This window comes from Piliocolobus tephrosceles, chromosome 14 (genome assembly GCF_002776525.5).
Source record: "Piliocolobus tephrosceles isolate RC106 chromosome 14, ASM277652v3, whole genome shotgun sequence".
Classification (NCBI taxonomy): Eukaryota; Metazoa; Chordata; class Mammalia; order Primates; family Cercopithecidae; genus Piliocolobus; species Piliocolobus tephrosceles.
This window is the reverse complement of record NC_045447.1, coordinates 4,608,623-4,619,932: the sequence shown is the minus strand read 5'-3', so window position 1 is coordinate 4,619,932 and position 11,310 is coordinate 4,608,623. Positions and strand designations below refer to the sequence as shown.

Sequence of the window (11,310 nt, the reverse complement as noted above, 5' to 3'; positions counted from 1 at the left end):
GGAGGGAGAGAGAGCGAGGGGAGAGGGAGAGCGAGAGAAGAGAGAGGTGGGGAGAGAGGGGAGAGGGGGGAGGGAGAGCGAGAGAACAGAGGGAGGAGAGGGGGAGAGGGAGAGCGATAGAAGAGAGAGGGAGACGGGGGGGAGAGGGAGAGGGAGAGCCAGAGAAGGGCGGGGGGAGAGGGAGAGAGAGAGAGGGGGGGGGGAAGGAGGGGGAGAGGGGAGAGAGAGGAGAGGGAGAAGCCCGGAAGGGAGGGTCAGAAACGAACCAGTCTGAAGGTGCAAGCTGGTTTTTTCCTCCTCATCTGAGACCCAGGGCCTATGCACTGGTATTCGAAGGCATCTAATTTATCCAGAGCCCAGCGGGCTGCGGTCAGGAGCCCAGGGCCTATGCAGAGTTAGTCGCATACGGTGCCGCAGCCTGGAGATCCAGGAAGATGCTTCCCGGAAGCATTTGGCAGCTGGATTAATTGCTAAGTCAAACGTCCTCAGCACCAAGGAAAGGAAGGGCTAATACTGGCTTCCCGAGAATAGTCTGGGGTGGATGTCTGATGGGGGTTGAAAACTTGGCATTTGATGTAACCTTGAGGGAAAGAGACGGTTAAAAAATATCAGAGCCTGCAGCCGGGGGCTCTGGTTGCTACATTAGGGTGAATGATTAAATTGGGTGGGGACGGACGCAGGGAGTGGCCTGGATGACTCCCAGGTTCCTGACTAGGTGAATGGGAAGCCAGGGGAGGGGGCATTTACTGAGGTGAGGACCCCCCAAAAAGCAACTTGGGGGAGAAGAGTGAGTTCAGTTTGGGACAAGCTGAGTTTGAGGGCAAGAACCCAAGAGGTGGCTGGGAAAGCAGCCACCCATCTTGTGCCTCCAGCCTCAGTTTACCTCCTGCTCCCTTCCTTGCAGGGTGAATGGAACCTGCAGCCCCTGCCCAAGGTCATCCCCACGCTGGAAGAACCCACCCCACAGTGCCCCACCAGCCAGGACCAAAGCCCTGCCGGCCCCACCATTATCAGCATTGGTGGGGGCAAAGGCTGAGGGGGGCCTGCTCCTCCCTGTCCTCCGTGCTGTCCCTGTGGGCTCACACTGGCACTGTGCATCCTACTCTGCAACGATCCCCATGGAACAGCCCTGCATGCCCAGGATGAAGGGGCCAGACCACGCCCCTGCCTGAGACCTCGGTCCAATCCAGCCTTCTTCCCCCAGGGTCCCCTGCATGGCTGAGAGGGTGTGGGTGCCCTGTTGACCTACCCTGGACCAAGTGGGCCACAACCTCGTCCATTTAAACCGGCTTACTCAGTGCAGGGACAGCAGTGCACTGCACAGTGGTCCAGGGTCCAGCCCTCCACCAGCCCTGTTCCGCCTCACTGGGTGTGGCCAGGCTTCTGGGACAGGCGCCATGCTGGACCGGGGCGGCGAATCACCCAGAACGCCCCCGCCCCGCTGCTCCCGCGGACAGTGATCTGTGCCGGTGTGCGGCGGGTGCTGCTTCAACATTTCCCCGCTGAGTGGCTTGTGTTTCACAGTGGGCGGCTTCGCTGCGACGGAGGCAGGACCAGGCACTTTAAGCTAGTTAGAGACTCGCCTGAGAAATTGCTCCATTGCCGAGTAAATAGATATTTTCGCCCACCTAAAGGGAAGCCCTGACAACAACCATCACCGAAAGGCCAGGCAGCGAGGATGCAGCGGGGCTTCTGGGCGCCGCTTCCACGGGGGGGGGGGGGGGGGGGGGGGTTATTAGCACCAGCTTGCTTCTCTGGCGGCAGGGGCCCGCGCTGAACAGACCGGGGTGGAGTCAGGGCTGTGCTTCCCTTGTGGTTCTGCCACTCAGTGGAGTGTGCCTTGAGTGGGCCATTTCGTGTTCCTGACCCTCACTTTTCTCATCTGTAAAACGGGGCTGATGCCGTGCGGTCTAACGAGCCAATAAAGCTCATACTTGGGCTAGCACCCACTGGAGGTGGATGCGTTTGCTCTCCGGGCCGTCACTCCAGGAGAGAGAAGCTTGCTCCGAGCCTCCTCCCTGTGCCAGGTGTGGTACCAAGTGCTTCCCCCTGAGCGTCCTGAAGCTGCCTCAGTGGGCCTGGGTGGGTCTCCCCTTCCTGCCCTCTGAGCTGCCTCTCAGGGACAAGTTCAGCTCTTTGGTGGTTTCTGGACAGAGTAACAGATACGGCGGTGTTCAGCCAGTTCAGCAAAACGCCGCCGAGCCTCCCGGGGAGAGAGGGAGATGGATGGGCCTCGGAGTCCCCCCGCATCAGCTAAGCGGCTGCGTCTTCTGCGAGGCATTTCATCACAGAAGGGAACTCATGAGCCCAGGAGCTCTGCCTCACGTTGTATAAATCACAGCTTCTTGCGGCCCATAAGTCACAGGGCGCTAGCGCTGTGAAATGCCAGACCCCAGCCTGGAGAGCCGCTCCGGCCCTCTGTCATCTTTACAGCCTGGGTGACAGAAGACACGGAGCAGGCCCAAGAAGCCCCTTCCCGTTGATCATACCCAGTTGTCAGCCCAGAGAAGGGTCCTAGGGTCCTGCCCAAACACCCGGGGGGCACTTGCAGCCTGCCAGTCTCAGGCAGGGAAACTGAGACTCCCAGATGAGGACCTCACCTGGAGCCCAAGAGCAACAGTGATTGGGAATCCCAGCCAGCTCTGGAACCTGCCACAGCGACAACCCCACCCCCACCTCCCCCACCGCGCACTCTCTCGCTCTCAGGCTGGTTATCCTCTTCCTCTTGCGGAGACAGCAGCTGTGTCCCCCGACCCCGCTCCAGCAGCACCCGCATCTCGCACACCCAGATGAGTGTGACCCCATGGTCGCTGAGAGCTGCCACTTGCCCCACACTGAGGCTATGCACAGCCCTAGCAATCCCGTGAAGCCATGTAGTTTTTGTTTTCATTGATGGAGGAAGCAGCTTAGGCTTGGAGACCTAAAGTTAGGTGCCAAGGTCACCCAGAGTAAGCCCGGGAGCTCGAAGTGTCCCCACGTCTGACTCCAGTGTCTGAACGCTCAGCCTCTGTTTCCTTACCTATGAAACAGGAATTTCCCCAGGACCCTTGTGGCAGATTTTATCTAAAATAAGTTCCTTATTTGGAGGCCTAGGGGAAGTGCTTTATTACCTGAAAATGACCTACCTGCTCCAAGCCAAAGGGACTCTCTGGGCTCGCCCACCTTCTGAATTATTGTGGTGTGAGTCCAGCAGCCCCAACTGCTATTCCTACCCCTGCTGTGTGACCCTGACTTAGTTACTTTCCCTCTCTGGGCTTGGGTCGCCCTATCTGTCCACTGAGGAGAGGGTTCCCAGCCTCCCAGGGGATGGGGGCTGCTAGGGTGGCACAACCCACCACTCTGAGGTGCTCAGAGCCCTGGGGTGAGGAATGCTCATGCCTATCAGTGTTGAGAGATGGGGTGGCCCTGGACCCCAGGCTCCAGCCAGCATAGGGGTGCCTGCCCGAGTGGGTCCCGGAGCGCTCCAGGGCTGTGCTGTCTGATGGCCGCTAGTCTCATGTGGCTACTTGTGATTAATTTTAAATTAATTGAAATGATACAAGGTCGGGTGCTGTAATCCTAGCCCTTTGGGAGGCTGAGACGGGAGGATCATTTGAGCCCAGGAGTTCAAGACCAGCCTGGGCAACATAGTGAAACCCTGTCTCTACCAAAAATACAAAAATTAGAGCTGGGCGCAGTGGCTCACACCTATAGTCCCAGCATTTTGGGAGGCTGAGGTGGGCGGATCACCTGAGGTCAGTAGCTCGAGACCAGCCTGGCCAATATGGTGAAACCCCCCCCCACCGTCTCTACTAAAAATACAAACATTAGCCAGGCTGTGGTGGTACACGTCAGTAATTCTAGCCATCTGGGAGGCTGAGGTGGGAGAATCCCTTGAACCTGGGAGGCAGAGGTTGTAGTGAGCTGAGATCACACCACTGTGATACGAGATGGAACCTTCTGTGTTCCGTTCACACCCCCCACTTTTCATATGGCCCAAGGCTGTTTCACTGTCCATTGCTGTATAGAGCTCTGCTGGCGACAATGTAGGCCCCTCCCTCCCTCTTTCTTCTCTCTTTCTTTCGACACAGAATTTCGCTCTTGTCGCCCAGGCTGGAGTGCAGTGGCGCTATCTCGGCTCACCGCAACCGCCGCCTCCTGGGTTCAAGCGATTCTCCTGCCTCGGCCTCCCGAGCAGCTGGGATTACAGGCGTGCGCCACCATGCCCAGCTAATTTTGTGTTTTTAGTAGAGACTGGGTTTCACCATGTTGGTCAGGCTGGCCTCAAACTCCCGACCTCAGGTGATCCACCTGCCTTGGCCTCCCAAAGTGGTGGGATTACAAGCGTGTGCCACCGCGCCCGGCCAGTGTAGGCACTTTCAAAACAGTTTCCTCGGAATTCCTGAGAGGCAGTACCCAGCCACAGTGAACGTCATGGTATCAATAGTTCCAGAAAAAAATTTTAACAGTAGCTATGAAACGGTGTGTTTAGAGTCGAGGTCTGGAAGACCTGGCTCGAGGTCCGGGGAGGTGGGTCTTGTGATGTGGACCCTGGGTGGTGCGCTTGGGAGCCATGGCAGGGCCAAGATCTCTTGCAGCCCAGGGATAGAGCCCACAAGTGGTGAGCTCGGGAGGCGAGTCACGGAGGCTGCGCTCACATCAATGCCCAGTGCCCTCTTGGAGGGGCCGGGTTCTCTCTCTGTGGGGCCGGGGGAAGCACACAGGGTACAGGGAGGGAGGCTGGGTTCTCTCTCCTTGGGACAGGGTCGGGGGCCGGGTTCTGTCTCCTTGGGACAGGGTGGTGCCGTCGCATGCGTTCCCCAGCTGCAGCCACGAGAAACAATTTGGAGTGGAACCTGGGCTCTTACCTCCCCTCATCCTCAGCCTTCCCCCAAGGACGGGCCGTGAGATCAGTGTGGTCACCGGGCCAATCCAGGGGTCTGTGGCCAAACCGCAGACCCGGAGGAAGCAGGCCAGGCCATCTGGGGAGCCGGCTCCCCTCCTCTCCTCCTCTGGCTCCCACAAAGCTGTCTCATGCAGGAGCCAGGCCCGCCTGTGAGCGAGGGGAGGCTGCAGGTGCTCCTTCGGCCGGAAGCATGTGAAAGCCAGAGGCCCCCACCCCACTCTCCAGCCGCATCCCCCTCCCCAGACTCAGGAGGCCAAACCCGCCTTTCACAGCCATCTGTAACCCAAACGTCTGCCTGCAGCTTTGTTGAGCTCAGTCCACAGTGGGCCATGTGGCCTGGGAGCATCCAAAGGCAGCTGGGGCCTGCCAGGACTGCTGCCCCCAGATCACCACTTGCTGTGCGTGTGGCTCTGTGGGGCCCCAGCTCCACGATATCCCCAAGCATCTGCCACCCGCTCTTCCCAGATTGCAGGGCACGCCTGGCAAGACTGCACAGTGCCACTCTGACGGGCCTGATCTGAACCTGGGCTCGGGGGCATGAGGGAGAGGACTGAGCACGTGGGATGGACAGAGATGGACACCCCTCCCAGGTAGGAGAGGCAGAGCTGCTTCTGACACACAGGCAGTTATCGGGGGGAAGAGAAAGCAGGCAGCGGAGCCACCCCATCTCAGGGCAGCGTGCAGGGCAGAGCCTAAGACAGGGTCCTCCTGCGAGGGCCGGACGAGGAGGAAGGCATGGGCAGGAATTGCATTCAAATCAACAGCAAAGACAAAGGTCACCTAGAAAGGGGGACTCCACCAGACTCTTACCCAGCAGCACGTCCCTCCTGCCTGAGCCTGGTGAGCAAGGGGCTCAAGGGGAAACTGAGGAAGGAGATTACACTTCTGTGTGGGTGAGGAGGGCACCCATTTGAGGCCCCGCCCGCTCCCTGCTTTGGCTCCTCTGTTCCCGGGCTGCTGATTCTCAGGAGGCTTTGCCACCTGAAGAACCAGGAGGTCGAGCAAGGGAAGAAGAGCTTTCCAGCTTCTGTGCCGACCTGAGATCCGAGAGGCACCATCCTGTAGAATGGCCTTGGTCCCAGGCCTCCATGTGCACTGTGGCAGACGGTGCCAGTCGATCACTGATGACAGACAGTGCCAGCCGATCGCCGCTCTTTCCTGACCCAGACACAGCCTCATGCTCTTCAGCCAAGTGCCCCAGGGAAGCCCACCACCGATCGGTCAAGCTTGGAGTAAAAGATGAAGCCTATTTGCTTCCCTGTTTTCATGTGGGGCTTATCAAGTATTCTAGAAGCTTCTAGAAGCTTGGAGATGACTACAAGCCATGGTCCCTGAGCCCAAGACACTTACAGGCTTGTTTTCTGGGAGGATTGGGGTGGATTAGAGACCGCCTTCTGGTCGGTGACCACATGATGGGCCATCTTGGTCTCTATCCGTATCTGGTTTGGGGGTTTTAGCAGGACTAGGCCTACACTAAGGACAGGGAGGGCCCAAGTTCTGGCCGGGTCCAGGGTCCTGGGATCCAGGGCCATTTGGGACCTATGGGAATGGACGGACAGCATGTGATGGGGCATGGGGTCTGTGCCCTCAGTATGTTCCCTTCACCCTCTTGTTGTCGGGGTCGAAGGGAGACTTCAGGTGGGCCCGGGCACCATAGGTCACCCCCATTCTCTCCAGGGCATAGTCCCCGCTCTTCACAAAGTCCAGCGAGACCTAGGAGCAGAGGTGGGGATGAGGGTCACTATCTGTTGGTAGGTATGGGGCTCACGCCTGCCTGCTTCTCTGGAGGAGGGGGTCTTGGTCTTGCTGCCTGCCCTGTGGGCAAAACCCATCCCTGTGCCAGGGCCTCCTTCCCGAACCCAGGCATCGCCCCAGAGCAGGTGGAGATCGTGTCCATGTGATCTCGAGTTGGACACAGGCACCTGGGGTCCGGCAAAGCCAAGGTCTGGCAGCCAGTACAACTTCCACAGGACAACATACCTCGTGCCCCAGCGATTCCAGATGCCTGGGAAACAGCAGAAACACGGTGGCTTCCCCAGACCCGGGCCAGAGCAGCGCCGAGGCTGGCGGCCAATCCGGCTCAAATCCCTCTGGGCAGGGGCGGCTGGAACAGCCTTCTAGACAGCTTGGCCTCTGCATGCTCCCCATCCCACACCCTGGCTCGACGTCCCCAGCAAGCCCTCGGGAACTAGTCAGCCCCAGATGCAGGTGCTCTTAGGGCAGGAGGCGGGCGTCACCTCCAGCCTGGTGCAGCTGGTGACGCTGGGCACTTTTGCCACGGCTGCTATAAGGAGGGCAGGCCGGGCCACTCAGGGAAGCTGTTCTCCCATTACAGCAATTAAACCCAAGGCCAGGGCCACAGGAGGGAGTCTCGGGTTCTACTCTGGGAGTCAGAGGCTCCTTCTTGTTCCTGGCAGCTCAGGACTGGATGAAACAAAATAAAAAACAAATCAAGCTTTTTCTGTGACAGGAGCTTTAGGAGTGGCGCTTCTGAGCCATGTGTGCACCTGCAGGGCTGAGAGTTCTGAGCTGCCCCCTGCAGGAAGGCAGCATGGAGAGCTGGTGGACTTCAGATGTCCCTAGGCAGGCACAACTCACAGTGGGCACCTGGCCCTGCTAACAAATACCCACGAGGCAGAAACTCCTTCCCCATCTCGGAGCCTTTCCCTTCAATGACCAGGTTTCCCTATCTTAGGAAGAAACCTCCGCTACCCCACTTGGGTGTTAGAAAATGTTGAACAACAGCTTTGGAGTAAGGCGGGCGTGACTGTGGCGTCTGCCCATTTCCATGGTGCAAATGCTCTGGACAGCCCTGATGGAGGGGCAGGAGACGTGCACCGGCGGCTCTGGGTGCACTGACTGGTTCCCGGGCTGCCTGTCTGGACGCCATTGAACCTCAGCTTCCCTGGTCACGTTGGTTATGGACCCAGCCCTGACTCTGGAGAAAGGTGAGCATTACTGTTCTTTGAAGAAATGGCAATGGAGCCTCGTCTCCCCAGCTCACCCTGGCATGGAACCCATAAACTCCGGTTTGGCTGGGCCCCAGGGCTGTGGCCCCCGGGACCGTGGCCCCAGGGCTGTGTCAGGAGGCCCTGCCCACCGTGGGAGCCACGCCATCACAATCCCTGCTTATTAAGACCCCACCCTGGGCAGTGGCCTGTATGACGGCCCTGCATGGTAGGTGAGTGTCCACATTTTATAAATGAGGAAACTGAGGTTCTAAGAGAGGATCCTTGTCCAAGGTCACAAAGCAAGTAAAAGGCAAATCCCAAAGCCTAGTGGCATCAAGTGTGTCCTGAGCCTCCCAGCTCCACCACCAGACTCAGCCCCATGGGCTGTCACTTCCCCACAGCTCCACAGGACCATGGCCTTGCCTGAGGCCTGGCGGTGTCCCCTCTCCCTTGGGCCTTCGAGCTGGGCCTGCGCATGTTCTGCAGCTCTTGCTAAGACTGCTCTGTCTCCAGCCTACCCCTCCTTGTGGCTTCTCCCAAGTGCTCCCTCCCTCCCCAATTCCCTCTATGTGCCCAGCAGGGACTCAGGCTGGAAGGTTCTGGAGCCAGGCCAGCACCTCCCAGCCTCACTTAGGGCTTGGGCCACATGTCAGATCTGCTCCCATGGACAGACGTGACCCTCCTCACTGGCACCTCTACGTGCAGCGCCAGAGAGATGGGAAAAGGAGGTAGAGGTACAGACCATCCCTTCCCCTTCTGGGGAGGCTGCCCACCCCCTGCCCCACCACCCCTGGCCACCCAGAGCTGTCCTGGGCTTGCTTCTGGGGGCAGTGCCTGCTCTTTCCAGCCTGCTCCTGCCTCCTGCAGCCAGGGACCAGGGTCACCTGGTGGGTGTGGGGTTGCCTGGGGTCAGGGGTGTCTGGAGTGAGGAAAGAGAGGAGGATAGAAACATGGGTCGCTGAGTCTGCGTCTCTGGTTGGTCACCCTGGGGGCCACCCCTGCACCCCAGGCAAAGGGTGGGCCGTGGGCGGCTTGAGGTTTGGTCTCTGGTGTCAGGAGCCGGAAGGTATCAGCCTGGCTGGCTGGCACCTCCTTCTAACCAAAAAAAGCCTGGAACCACCAAAGTCAGATTCTTCCAGAAAGAAAACAGAGAGCAACTTTGGCTCTGCCCAGGCACAGCTGGGGAGTCCTTCACCTGCTGAGTCCTCTTCCTCTCCCTTCTCCTTCCCCCCTCCTCCCTCTCCCTCCTTCTTTCTCTCTCCCCTTTTTCCTTCCCCCTCCTTCTCCTTCCTTCCTCCCCCTCTTCCCTCCTCCCTCTTTCTTCCTCCTCTCCCTCCTCCCTCCTTTCTCTTCCCTCCTCCTCCTCTGGACCCCACCCATCCTCCTCCCTGTGCCCGGCACACTCAGGGTGCAGTGCAGGATGCTAGTTTGGAGCTGGGGAGGAATGGGCATTTGCCCTAGCAGGGCCAGAGAAGGTGACTCACCGGCCCACCACTGGGGTCATGGATGTAACCGTAGGCGATAGTCTTGTCGATGGCGAACCCAAAGTCGGCCCTCCGGACATGGCCCACCACTTGGCCGTTCCTCCAGATGGCCTCCAGGCCAAACATGGGTACTTTGCTGGAAGAAGCAGTAGAGAAAGCTGGGGCCCCAGAAACCACAGGGTGGGGACGCATCCACAGTGGCCTGGAGGAGAATGGGGGGCTGCATGATGCCCACCCAACCGTGGCTCCACACAGATAGGGCTGGCCTACTAGGATCTCACTGGTCCCCAGAGTCAGCCCAGCACCTGGCCTAGACACCACGGCTCAGGCTTCGAGTGAGTAAAATGGATGAGCGGAAAACAACGAAACTAGGAGTAGACTTTGCCGTTTCCAGAAGCGAGCCCCGTATATTTGGGAGAGCCCTTGCTTCCAATTTCCTTCCACTGCTCTTCAATTCTGTTTTTTTTTTTTTTTTTTTTTTTTGGTGTAGTGGCGCAATCTAGACTCCCTGCAACCTCCGCCTCCCAGGTTCAAACGATTCTCCTGCCTCAGCCTCTAGAGTACTTGGGATTACAGGCACCCACCACCATGCCTGGCTAATTTTTGTATTTTTAGTAGAGATGGGGTTTCACTATGTTGGCCAGGCTGGTCTCGAACTCCTGACCTCAAGTGATCCACCCGCTTCAGCCTCCCAAAGTGCTGGGATTACAGGTGTGGGCCACTGTGCCCGGCCAGGTTCATTTTTTTTCACAGTACAATACATACTTTATTCAAAGGACTTTACTACATGTAATACATGAATGCTCACCATAAAAGCTTTAAAAATTAAAAGCAGGAAGACAAAGGAAAAAAGTAAGATAAAATCAAAGAAAGGCCAGCACCCAGGGCTAACTGGTAATACTCTGTTGCCAGTCTGCAGACTTCTCCGTGTGTAATGGGTTATCATGGCTGCAGCTGTGCAAAGGGGCCCCTGAATGGAAGGGCCAGGGTGAGGCTGAGGGGGCCTCCTGCATCCTCACCCTGGAGTCACTGTTTGGGTCCCATCTGTCAATCGGATTAGGGTGAGGCTGGAAGGAGGTTTTGTAAACATCTTTGGTTTTACCCTAGTTTTTTCTTTTCTTTTTTTTTTTTTTTTGAGACAGAGTCTAGCTCAGTCACCCAGGCTGGAGTGCAGTGGCGTGATCTCGGCTCACTGCAAGTTCCGCCTCCTGGGTTTACGCCATTCTCCTGCCTCAGCCTCCTGAGTAGCTGGGACTACAGGTGCCCGCCACCACGCCCAGCTAATTTTTTGTATTTTTTAGTAGAGACAGGGTTTCACCGTGTTAGCCAGGATGGTCTCAATCTCCTGACCTCGTGATCCGCCTGCCTCGGCCTCCCAAAGTGCTGGGATTAAAGGCATGAGCCACCGCACCCGGCCTCACCCTAGTTTTCATTCTCCACGTGAGGACACTGAGGCTCCAACTGCCTGGAGTCCCAGAGTAGAGTGGCAGGGCCGTTCTCTGTGACTCCACTGCCTGCATCCTCTCTGTGTCTGTCCTGGAACTGCAACAGTCCAGAGCCATGGTGCAGGGCAGCGATTATGCAGCCTGACAGAAAACCCCTGAGCAGAGCGCACTGGGTCACAGGGGCTGTCCAAGGCCCTCCTAAACCCAGACATCAGGCTGCAGGTGCTTCCTGGAGGGTTTGCAGAAGGTCGGGGTCAGGCAGGCAGAAAGGACCCATGGACGCTGACCTGTCTGCAAGGGGCTCCCTCTCCGGGAGCTGAGCTGGTCCTGGGAGCTGGACAGGCTGTCAAGTGAAAGGCAGAGCCTGACAGGCATCCAGGGAGAAGCCACAGGACAAAGACAACACGGCCCTGCTCACCCTACCTCTCCCCTCACCCTACCTCTCCCCTCACTCTCCCTTACTCTCATCCTCCCACATCCTCACCGCCCCTCTCCCCTCACCCTCCCTCTCCCTCACCCTCCCTCTCCCTCACCCTCCCTCTCCC

At 58.2% G+C, this 11,310-nt stretch overlaps 2 protein-coding genes across 2 annotated transcripts in view; one reads left to right on the top strand and one right to left on the bottom strand.

Annotated features, from left to right (window-relative positions):
* Positions 1–1,036, top strand: part of DBH (dopamine beta-hydroxylase) — a 23,407-nt gene extending 22,371 nt beyond the window's left edge. The window contains exon 7 of the mRNA XM_026457512.1: positions 905–1,036. Within this exon, the coding sequence (XP_026313297.1) occupies positions 905–1,036 (132 nt within the window). The remainder of the gene's footprint in view (positions 1–904) is intronic.
* A 5,110-nt stretch (positions 1,037–6,146) lies between these two features.
* SARDH (sarcosine dehydrogenase) overlaps positions 6,147–11,310 on the bottom strand; it is an 80,564-nt gene continuing 75,400 nt past the window's right edge. Inside the window, exons 21-22 of the mRNA XM_023189019.1 lie at positions 9,321–9,456; positions 6,147–6,598 (exon numbers count right to left, since the gene is read on the bottom strand). Coding sequence (XP_023044787.1) covers positions 6,473–6,598; positions 9,321–9,456 — 262 coding nt within the window. The 3' untranslated portion in view covers positions 6,147–6,472. The remainder of the gene's footprint in view (positions 6,599–9,320; positions 9,457–11,310) is intronic.